General features: G+C 43.5%; 1 protein-coding gene across 1 annotated transcript in view; it reads right to left on the bottom strand.

The window, feature by feature from the left end:
• Positions 1-6,098: 6,098 nt before the first annotated feature.
• LOC139418129 (paladin-like) overlaps positions 6,099-12,440 on the bottom strand; it is a 152,679-nt gene continuing 146,337 nt past the window's right edge. Inside the window, exon 20 of the mRNA XM_071167345.1 lies at positions 6,099-7,619. Within this exon, the coding sequence (XP_071023446.1) occupies positions 7,470-7,619 (150 nt within the window). The 3' untranslated portion in view covers positions 6,099-7,469. The remainder of the gene's footprint in view (positions 7,620-12,440) is intronic.

Here is a 12,440-nt window from a genome sequence, read left to right as displayed (position 1 = left end):
GACGTCCTTCAGCATGACTATTGAACATGATATCCTAGTGACGTCCTTCAGCATGACTATTGAACATGATATCCTAGTGACGTCCTTTAGCATGATATCCTAGTGACGTCCTTCAGCATGACTATTGAACATGATATCCTAGTGACGTCCTTCAGCATGACTATTGAACATGATATCCTAGTGACGTCCTTCAGCATGACTAGTGAACATGATATCCTAGTGACGTCTTTTAGCATGACTATTGAACATGATATCCTAGTGACGTCCTTTAGCATGACCATTGAACATGATATCCTGGTGACGTCCTTTAGCATGACTATTGAACATGATATCCTAGTGACGTCCTTTAGAATGACTATTGAACATGATATCCCAGTGACGTCCTTTAGCATGACTATTGAACATGATATCCTGGTGACGTCCTTTAGCATGATATCCTAGTGATGTCCTTCAGCATGACTATTGAACATGATATCCTAGTGACGTCCTTCAGCATGACTATTGAACATGATATCCTGGTGACGTCCTTCAGCATGACTATTGAACATGATATCCTAGTGACGTCCTTTAGCATGATATCCTAGTGACGTCCTTCAGCATGACTATTGAACATGATATCCTAGTGACGTCCTTCAGCATGACTATTGAACATGATATCCTAGTGACGTCCTTCAGCATGACTATTGAACATGATATCCTAGTGACATCCTTTAGCATGACTATTGAACATGATATCCTAGTGACATCCTTCAGCATGACTAGTGAACATGATATCCTAGTGACGTCCTTTAGCATGACTATTGAACATGATATCCTAGTGACGTCCTTTAGCATGACCATTGAACATGATATCCTGGTGACGTCCTTTAGCATGACTATTGAACATGATATCCTAGTGACGTCCTTTAGAATGACTATTGAACATGATATCCCAGTGACGTCCTTTAGCATGACTATTGAACATGATATCCTGGTGACGTCCTTTAGCATGATATCCTAGTGACGTCCTTCAGCATGACTATTGAACATGATATCCTAGTGACGTCCTTCAGCATGACTATTGAACATGATATCCTGGTGACGTCCTTCAGCATGACTATTGAACATGATATCCTAGTGATGTCCTTTAGCATGACTATTGAACATGATATCCTGGTGACGTCCTATAGCATGACTAGACTCCTCTCAAGAAACAGTAGTCTACATTCACAATACTGGAGACTGAGTATATGACATGCAATAAATTCATTCTTTTTGGGGGCATTTTTACCAGGAAAAGACCCTTGAGGTTAGAAACGTATTCATTCAGGTAACAGGAAGTGGCAAGAGGTCAGCAAGAAGTAGTCAGCATGTACAAAGTCGGCATCAGACCTTGCCTGCCCTGGTCTCTCTATAGACTTGAGGTGAACAAGTCAAACGGATGTGTGTGATTGGATGGCCAGTGGAGCCTTTATTAGTTTCTCTCGTATCTGACAGAAGACCTTCAGAGTGGTTGGACAGAGCACAGCAGTTACGCTCGGCTTAGATAACATGTAGCAGGACAATCTCTCCCCTGGAACATAATATCTTAGAGAATGTGTGTGGCAGGAAAATCTCTCCCCTGGAACATACTGTAATATCTTAGAGAACGTGTGTGGCAGGAAAATCTCTCCCCTGGAACATAATATCTTAGGGAATGTGTGTGGCAGGAAAATCTCTCCCCTGGAACATAATATCTTAGAGAACGTGTGTGGCAGGAAAATCTCTCCCCTGGAACATAATATCTTAGAGAACGCGTGTGGCAGGAAATGTGTGTGGCAGGAAAATCTCTCCCCTGCAACATCATCTTTTAGAGAACGTGTGTGGCAGGAAAATCTCTCCCCTGGAACATCATCTTTTAGAGAACGTGTGTGGCAGGAAAATCTCTCCCCTGGAACATAATATCTTAGAGAATGTGTGTGGCAGGAAAATCCAAGCTGTCTGGAAGACACATTGTTTTGGGTTTAATAACAGAAGAGAGATGTAAAACAATGAAAGGCAGTACAGTATAATGAGGCACAGTTAGTGGAACGATTTTCACCCCCCCAAAAAAGGGACAAATGCTGTTGATGAATTCATTTTCATATTTATTTAGCTTAAAAAAAAAATAATTAAACAATGAAGTCAAAATGCAATGGAATGAAATGAAGGAGAGAGATAACGTGGCTGGTTAAATAGTAATGTACAATGTATTTGATAAGGAGAGAGATAACGTGGCTGGTTAAATAGTAATGTACAATGTATTTGATAAGGAGAGAGATAACGTGGCTGGTTAAATAGTAATGTACGATGTATTTGATAAGGAGAGAGATAATGTGGCTGGTTAAATAGTAATGTACGATGTATTTGATAAGGAGAGAGATAATGTGGCTGGTTAAATATTAATGTATGATGTATTTGATAAGGAGAGAGATAACGTGGCTGGTTAAATAGTAATGTACGATGTATTTGATAAGGAGAGAGATAACGTGGCTGGTTAAATAGTAATGTACGATGATAGGTACAGAACATGGTAAATTGGACATGGGATGTGTTTCTCAAAGCTGAATGATGGCTGCATTACAAGCAGGAATGCATTGCTGCTATCACGAACACATTATTATACAGCCCTTCCTGTGGGTGTAAGATATAGTAGGTATGTGCATCCCAAATCACACCTTATTCACTATGTAGTACACTGTGTTGTAGTGTACACTACTTTTGACAAAATGTGTCAACATTAGTGCACAACACAGGGAATCGGGTGCCAGGCCCAAATGCCACCCAGGAAGTCCTGCCAATGGAGAAAGAGTATCAGTAACCATTACCAATCGATACCAGAATATCGTTGACGTGGCAGTTTCCACATGTACATGTTTGCCGAAGGCCATCCGGCCGGACGTACCATTCGGTTCCTACTGGAGTGGATCGAGCCCGATGACATCACAGACCCCCCCCCCCCCCCCCCCAATCCCTTTATGGTTATGACTCATGGAGACCTGAAGTCCGGCCCCTCCACAGTCCATTAGCGACAGCTTTAAGTCGTACTCATGTGTGCACACCGTAGAAAAACGTTTTGCCAACGAAAACGTGCGTTTCTGATTGGACAAGTTCAGGTCGTCCTTTCCAAGTTTTGGTCTGTTTTCTTCCATTCGGTGTCTAGTGAATACGACCCAAGACTCCTCAATAAAACAGTCATCCCCCAGCCCTCTAATGCAAAACAGATCCTGCACCCACAGTGAGACAGGGGCATGTGTCCCAAATGGTGCCCTATACCCTACGCAGTACACTACTTCTGACCCTATTCCCTATGGACCCTGGTCAAAAGCAGTGTACTAAAAAGGGAATAGGGTGGCCATTTGGGACGCATACGAGGCTGTGTTGGAATTATTCAGTTCACAAACAGGAAACCTACAGTAAGAGTTGTTTCTACAAGTTGACCATTTCACACCAGCCTGATCCACAGACTATTGTGGTTCCACAGACTACTGTGGTTCCACAGACTACTGTGGTTCCACACAGACTGCTGTGGTTCCACAGACTGCTGTGGTTCCACAGACTACTGTGGTTCCACAGACTGCTGTTGTTCCACATACTACTGTTGTTCCACAGACTACTGTTGTTCCACAGACTACTGTGGTTCCACAGACTGCTGTTGTTCCACATACTACTGTTGTTCCACAGACTACTGTTGTTCCACAAACTACTGTTGTTCCACAGACTACTGTGGTTCCACAGACTACTGTTGTTCCACAGACTACTGTTGTTCCACAGACTACTGTGGTTCCAGACTACTGTGGTTCCACAGACTGCTGTGGTTCCACAGACTGCTGTGGTTCCACAGACTGCTGTGGTTCCACAGACTACTGTGGTTCCACAGACTACTGTGGTTCCACAGACTGCTGTTGTTCCACATACTACTGTTGTTCCACAGACTACTGTTGTTCCACAGACTACTGTGGTTCCACAGACTACTGTGGTTCCACACAGACTGCTGTGGTTCCACAGACTGCTGTGGTTCCACAGACTACTGTGGTTCCACAGACTGCTGTTGTTCCACATACTACTGTTGTTCCACAGACTACTGTTGTTCCACAGACTACTGTGGTTCCACAGACTGCTGTTGTTCCACATACTACTGTTGTTCCACAGACTACTGTTGTTCCACAAACTACTGTTGTTCCACAGACTACTGTGGTTCCACAGACTACTGTTGTTCCACAGACTACTGTTGTTCCACAGACTACTGTGGTTCCAGACTACTGTGGTTCCACAGACTGCTGTGGTTCCACAGACTGCTGTGGTTCCACAGACTACTGTGGTTCCACAGACTACTGTGGTTCCACAGACTGCTGTTGTTCCACATACTACTGTTGTTCCACAGACTACTGTGGTTCCACAGACTGCTGTTGTTCCACAGACTACTGTGGTTCCACAGACTACTGTTGTTCCACAGACTACTGTGGTTCCACAGACTGCTGTTGTTCCACAGACTACTGTGGTTCCACAGACTACTGTGGTTCCACAGACTACTGTTGTTCCACAGACTACTGTTGTTCCACAGACTACCACTGTATTCTGTCTGTCTGTATTTGCAGGATCTACCGTATGGGCTCCTAAAGCATGTCCATTATGACATTGGAAATACGTTAGAAAATATAAGTATCAGGTACAGTTGACACAATACATGATACTAGCTGAAGTGGATTTCTGTCTGTGGACATTTGATAACCATTGCAAAGCATTAATGTGCTTTAATGATAAACCGTTTGTTGTTTTGTTGGTATAACATTCCTGATCCCAGATCTGTTTGTGCTCTTGCTAACTCCACTGCTGTCGTTGTCAAGAAAAACATGTTTGGCATAACAACGAGTGCCAAGGCGTGACAGTACATACAGACTGTCCCCTCAGGCCATAGCTTTCCTCCTAAAGGACACATCCTTCCCAGAAGCCCTCAGAACTGACTTTCTGTGAAAACAAACTGCATTTATTTACTGAACAATATTTACATATATTTTTTTTTAATAAAAAACGTATCCGTTCTTGGAGAGGCTGACTTGAAGTACGAACGGTCGCTTAGATTTTCTAAATATACTCATAATAGTTTGTTGGCAAAACACCTTAAAATGCAGTTCATAACAACAGAGAATAGAAGACGGCAGGAGACGGGAGAGAAGAGGACACCGTGTGGGGGGGGACAACTACTTACTGCACTACTTTTGACCAGAGCACAATGGACCCAGGTCAAGAGTAGTGCACTACTGTTTGGAATGGGGTGAAATTTTGGGACACATCCAATATCCTAAGAGGAGGGGGACACACACACACACCTTTTACTGAAGTTGGAAACCTCAAATGAGTCGGTTGCATCAATGGCTTCAGCAGCTGTTCCAAGCATGCAGAGATATCAGTCAAAAGGAAGAATCCAGGATCAGTACACATATGGTCACACACATTCCATTTCTCCAGGTCCATCCCTCAGCTGTTTACCGAAACAGGTGACAGAGAGACTGCTGTGTGGTTCCATTTCTCCAGGTCCATCCCTCAGCTGTTTACCGAAACAGGTGACAGAGAGACTGCTGTGTGGTTCCATTTCTCCAGGTCCATCCCTCAGCTGTTTACCGAAACAGGTGACAGAGAGACTGCTGTGTGGTTCCATTTCTCCAGGTCCATCCCTCAGCTGTTTACCGAAACAGGTGACAGAGAGACTGCTTCGTTGTCGTTTCAATCCCATATTAACCCTTTAAAAAGGGGGAATTCACAGCTGAAAGCACACAAAGCGTCCATGCCACCACTGTTCTGGTAAAAGGCAGAGGGACGGGGCTGGAACAATGTAACCACTCAAATTCATAGAGCCATGGATACAAGGACAGACCATCCATGATATCAACATTATAGTTTAACCATGTTTTGAGGCTATACAGGGTTTACATTGACATTCTTTTACAAACCTTGGAGTAGAACAAGCGTATATTTTGGGGTTCTGATGGGGTACGACAGTTGGATTTAACTCGAGCCATTTACAAGTTATATTCTTCAAGGATCAATTGGTATATATCATTATTGAAGGAAAAATATATCTAAAAGATGGATGAACCTGATGCAGATTAGCCCTTTAATGAGAGGAGAAACCGCTGTGAAGAAGTGAGGACTGAGACACATACAAACAGCAGTAAAACACAGAGCAGAAGCTTAGTTTTCGCAGCATCTACAGCAGTTTGGCAAACGAATACCTGGGAGTGGACTTGGAGACACCGATACTGTATGTCGATTAAAAGTAACAGAAATGTATTCCATCTAAACAAAGAAGCTGTTTGTTTTAAAAGTCTGTAGTTTCAACTATATTTTAAACTGGAGAAACGTTCCAATACGTTCTAGTACAGACTAACACTAATACTGTCTTCTGATTAAGGTGGTGTCTATTTAACTGGCAGAATATTTACGGAGGTGGAGTTCCGCTAGCCCAAAAGTTGAAGCCTTTCCCTACCTCGAACCCTTACCGTAACCTCAAATTAACCTTAACATAACCTCAAAACTAACCTTAACATAACCTCAAAACTAACCTTAACATAACCTCAAAACTAACCTTAACATAACCTCAAACTAACCTTAACCTCAAACTAACCTTAACATAACATCAAAATAACCTTACCATAACCTCAAACTAACCTTAACATAACCCTGGTTTCTAACCCTACTTTAACCCTTCATTTCAACCCCTAATGACTAAGCTGTTTGTTCTGCCAGGTGAATATAAACCTCCTCTGATAAAACCTATAGGGTCCATACTAGTAAACCTATAGGGTCCATACTAGTAGACCTATAGGGTCCATACTAGTAAACCTATAGGGTCCATACTAGTAAACCTATAGGGTCCATACTAGTAAACCTATAGGGTCCATACTAGTAAACCTATAGGGTCCATTCTAGTAAACCTATAGGGTCCATACTAGTAAACATATAGGGTCCATACTAGTAAACCTATAGGGTCCATACTAGCAAGGCAGTTCTCACCAAGGGGGCAAAATATGAATGAATTCTCCTCCTATATTAACAATGGAACAATAGAGCAAATGAGACGTAAAAATGTCAGCTTGAATCTCGGCGGCAGTCAGAGCAGAAGCATCAGAACCAGGAAATACCGACTGACAGTACTGAAACATCCATTCTAATACTAATTAACATTGGTAGTGGGTTTGTAAAAAGCAGTATTATAATAATACAGTATCAGAGTGATACGAGGGTAAAAATACAAAGCATTATTACATTTCAAAATACAAAGCATTATTACAATTTAAAGGTATATATAAAAATAAAATAAAAAGCACAGGAGGACATAGGTTGTATAAAATGGCACCCTAGTCCCTTTAGAGTGCAGAGGGCCCTGGTCAAAAGTAGTGAACTATACAGGGAATAGAGTACCACTTCAGAAGCAGCCATAGTCTGGCGGTTCACAGTGATCTCTCCTCAGCTCAGATCAACGCCCCCCTGAAGGGACGTGATTGGATGTTCTGTCGTTGCCACCGGCAGCGGAGCCTGGCAAGTGGCGTGTCCCGAAGGTTCTCAAACTCGGAGAAACCGAGCTGGTTGAGAAGGTCGTACACCCCGGCCCTGGCTGCCACCTACAGGAGAAACACAGGAGAGAAACGCAATGTGTAAAGACCACAGCAGGATAAACAGGAGAGAAACACAATGTGTAAAGACCACAGCAGGACAAACAGGAGAAACACAGGAGAGAAACACAATGTGTAAAGACCACAGCAGGACAAACAGGAGAAACACATGAACAGAACAGAGAGCAATTCAAGAAGGATCCACACACAATGAGTAAAGACCAGAGCAGAGCAGCCACCTGGGAGAACCACAGCAGGAAGAACAGGAGAGACAGCTATTGGTTAGAAGACAGCTGGTTGAGGTCACCCACACAACCACAGCAGGAGACACACACAGGAAACAACGAGTTAGGAACAGAGAGGGCTGAAACATCAATGCACTTTATTTGTGAGCGATCTCTGACCAAAACAGTTGCATTTAACTCTACTTACAATGTCCTGTTATCACCCTACATAACCACAGGAGATACACAGGGTCAATGTCCTGTTATCACCCTACATAACCACAGGAGACACACAGGAAACAACAAATAAAGAAATCAATTACATTTAGCCATAGATAGAAGAACTTTACACAGTGGTTTACTGGTCCTTCTATCTGACCAACACAGTGGTTTTACTGGTCCTTCTATCTGACCAACACAGTGGTTTTACTGGTCCTTCTATCTGACCAACACAGTGGTTTTACTGGTCCTTCTATCTGACCAACACAGTGGTTTTACTGGTCCTTCTATCTGACCAACACAGTGGTTTACTGGTCCTTCTATCTGACCAACACAGTGGTTTTACTGGTCCTTCTATCTGACCAACACAGTGGTTTACTGGTCCTTCTATCTGACCAACACAGTGGTTTACTGGTCCTTCTATCTGACCAACACAGTGGTTTACTGGTCCTTCTATCTGACCAACACAGTGGTTTACTGGTCCTTCTATCTGACCAACACTGTGTTTTACTGGTCCTTCTATCTGACCAACACAGTGGTTTACTGGTCATTCTATCTGACCAACACAGTGGTTTTACTGGTCCTTCTATCTGACCAACACAGTAGTTTTACTGGTCCTTCTATCTGACCAACACAGTGGTTTTACTGGTCCTTCTATCTGACCAACACAGTGGTTTACTGGTCCTTCTATCTGACCAACACAGTGTTTTACTGGTCCTTCTATCTGACCTGGTCCTTCTATCTGACCTGGTCCTTCGAACTGACCAACACAGTAGTTTTACTGGTCCTTCTATCTGACCAACACAGTGGTTTTACTGGTCCTTCTATCTGACAAACACAGTGGTTTACTGGTCCTTTTATCTGACCAACACAGTGGTTACTAGTCCTTCTATCTGACCAACACAGTGGTTTACTGGTCCTTCTATCTGACCAACACAATGGTTTACTGGTCCTTCTATCTGACCAACACAGTGTTTTACTGGTCCTTCTATCTGACCAACACAGTGGTTTACCGGTCCTTCTATCTGACCAACACAGTGGTTTACTGGTCCTTTTATCTGACCAACACAGTGGTTACTGGTCCTTCTATCTGACCAACACAGTGTTTTACTGGTCCTTCTATCTGACCAACAAAGTGGTTTACTGGTCCTTCAATCTGACCAACACAGTGTTTTACTGGTCCTTCTATCTGACCAACACAGTGTTTTACTGGGCCTTCTATCTGACCAACACAGTGGTTTACTGGTCCTTCTATCTCACCAACACAGTGTTTTACTGGTCCTTCTACCTGACCAACACAGTGTTTTACTGGTCCTTCTACCTGACCAACACAGTGGTTTACTGGTCCTTCTATCTGACCAACACAGTGTTTTACTGGTCCTTCTACCTGACCAACACAGTGTTTTACTGGTCCTCCTATCTGACCTGGTCCTTCTATCTGACCAACACAGTGGTTTACTGGTCCTTCTATCTGACCAACACAGTGGTTTACTGGTCCTTCTATCTGACCAACACAGTGGTTTACTGGTCCTTTTATCTGACCAACACAGTGGTTTTACTGGTCCTCTTATCTGACCAACACAGTGGTTTACTGGTCCTTCCATCTGACCAACACAGTGTTTTACTGGTCCTTTTATCTGACCAACACAGTGGTTTACTGGTCCTTCTATCTGACCAACACAGTGGTTTACTGGTCCTTCTATCTGACCAACACAGTGGTTTTACTGGTCCTTCTATCTGACCAACACAGTGGTTTTCATGGTCCTATCTGACCAACACAGTGTTTTACTGGTCCTTCTATCTGACCAACACAGTGTTTTACTGGTCCTTCAATCTGACCAACACAGTGTTTTACTGGTCCTTCTCTCTGACCAACACAGTGTTTTACTGGGCCTTCTATCTGACCAACACAGTGGTTTACTGGTCCTTCTATCTGACCAACACAGTGTTTTACTGGTCCTTCTACCTGACCAACACAGTGTTTTACTGGTCCTTCTACCTGACCAACACAGTGGTTTACTGGTCCTTCTACCTGACCAACACAGTGGTTTACTGGTCCTTCTATCTGACCAACACAGTGTTTTACTGGTCCTTCTACCTGACCAACACAGTGTTTTACTGGTCCTCCTATCTGACCTGGTCCTTCTATCTGACCAACACAGTGGTTTACTGGTCCTTCTATCTGACCAACACAGTGTTTTACTGGTCCTTCTACCTGACCAACACAGTGTTTTACTGGTCCTTCTATCTGACCAACACAGTGTTTTACTGGTCCTTCTATCTGACCAACAAAGTGGTTTACTGGTCCTTCAATCTGACCAACACAGTGTTTTACTGGTCCTTCTATCTGACCAACACAGTGTTTTACTGGGCCTTCTATCTGACCAACACAGTGGTTTACTGGTCCTTCTATCTCACCAACACAGTGTTTTACTGGTCCTTCTACCTGACCAACACAGTGTTTTACTGGTCCTTCTACCTGACCAACACAGTGGTTTACTGGTCCTTCTATCTGACCAACACAGTGTTTTACTGGTCCTTCTACCTGACCAACACAGTGTTTTACTGGTCCTCCTATCTGACCTGGTCCTTCTATCTGACCAACACAGTGGTTTACTGGTCCTTCTATCTGACCAACACAGTGGTTTACTGGTCCTTCTATCTGACCAACACAGTGGTTTACTGGTCCTTTTATCTGACCAACACAGTGGTTTTACTGGTCCTCTTATCTGACCAACACAGTGGTTTACTGGTCCTTCCATCTGACCAACACAGTGTTTTACTGGTCCTTTTATCTGACCAACACAGTGGTTTACTGGTCCTTCTATCTGACCAACACAGTGGTTTACTGGTCCTTCTATCTGACCAACACAGTGGTTTTACTGGTCCTTCTATCTGACCAACACAGTGGTTTTCATGGTCCTATCTGACCAACACAGTGTTTTACTGGTCCTTCTATCTGACCAACACAGTGTTTTACTGGTCCTTCAATCTGACCAACACAGTGTTTTACTGGTCCTTCTCTCTGACCAACACAGTGTTTTACTGGGCCTTCTATCTGACCAACACAGTGGTTTACTGGTCCTTCTATCTGACCAACACAGTGTTTTACTGGTCCTTCTACCTGACCAACACAGTGTTTTACTGGTCCTTCTACCTGACCAACACAGTGGTTTACTGGTCCTTCTACCTGACCAACACAGTGGTTTACTGGTCCTTCTATCTGACCAACACAGTGTTTTACTGGTCCTTCTACCTGACCAACACAGTGTTTTACTGGTCCTCCTATCTGACCTGGTCCTTCTATCTGACCAACACAGTGGTTTACTGGTCCTTCTATCTGACCAACACAGTGTTTTACTGGTCCTTCTACCTGACCAACACAGTGTTTTACTGGTCCTTCTACCTGACAAACACAGTGGTTTACTGGTCCTTCTATCTGACCAACACAGTGTTTTACTGGTCCTTCTATCTGACCAACACAGTGTTTTACTGGTCCTTCTATCTGACCAACAAAGTGGTTTACTGGTCCTTCAATCTGACCAACACAGTGTTTTACTGGTCCTTCTATCTGACCAACACAGTGTTTTACTGGGCCTTCTATCTGACCAACACAGTGGTTTACTGGTCCTTCTATCTCACCAACACAGTGTTTTACTGGTCCTTCTACCTGACCAACACAGTGTTTTACTGGTCCTTCTACCTGACCAACACAGTGGTTTACTGGTCCTTCTATCTGACCAACACAGTGTTTTACTGGTCCTTCTACCTGACCAACACAGTGTTTTACTGGTCCTCCTATCTGACCTGGTCCTTCTATCTGACCAACACAGTGGTTTACTGGTCCTTCTATCTGACCAACACAGTGGTTTACTGGTCCTTCTATCTGACCAACACAGTGGTTTACTGGTCCTTTTATCTGACCAACACAGTGGTTTTACTGGTCCTCTTATCTGACCAACACAGTGGTTTACTGGTCCTTCCATCTGACCAACACAGTGTTTTACTGGTCCTTTTATCTGACCAACACAGTGGTTTACTGGTCCTTCTATCTGACCAACACAGTGGTTTACTGGTCCTTCTATCTGACCAACACAGTGGTTTTACTGGTCCTTCTATCTGACCAACACAGTGGTTTTCATGGTCCTATCTGACCAACACAGTGTTTTACTGGTCCTTCTATCTGACCAACACAGTGTTTTACTGGTCCTTCAATCTGACCAACACAGTGTTTTACTGGTCCTTCTCTCTGACCAACACAGTGTTTTACTGGGCCTTCTATCTGACCAACACAGTGGTTTACTGGTCCTTCTATCTGACCAACACAGTGTTTTACTGGTCCTTCTACCTGACCAACACAGTGTTTTACTGGTCCTTCTACCTGACC

The sequence above is a fragment of the Oncorhynchus clarkii genome, chromosome 1, assembly GCF_045791955.1.
Source record: "Oncorhynchus clarkii lewisi isolate Uvic-CL-2024 chromosome 1, UVic_Ocla_1.0, whole genome shotgun sequence".
In the NCBI taxonomy this organism is placed as follows: domain Eukaryota; kingdom Metazoa; phylum Chordata; class Actinopteri; order Salmoniformes; family Salmonidae; genus Oncorhynchus; species Oncorhynchus clarkii.
This window is presented reverse-complemented; position numbering and strand designations above follow the sequence as displayed.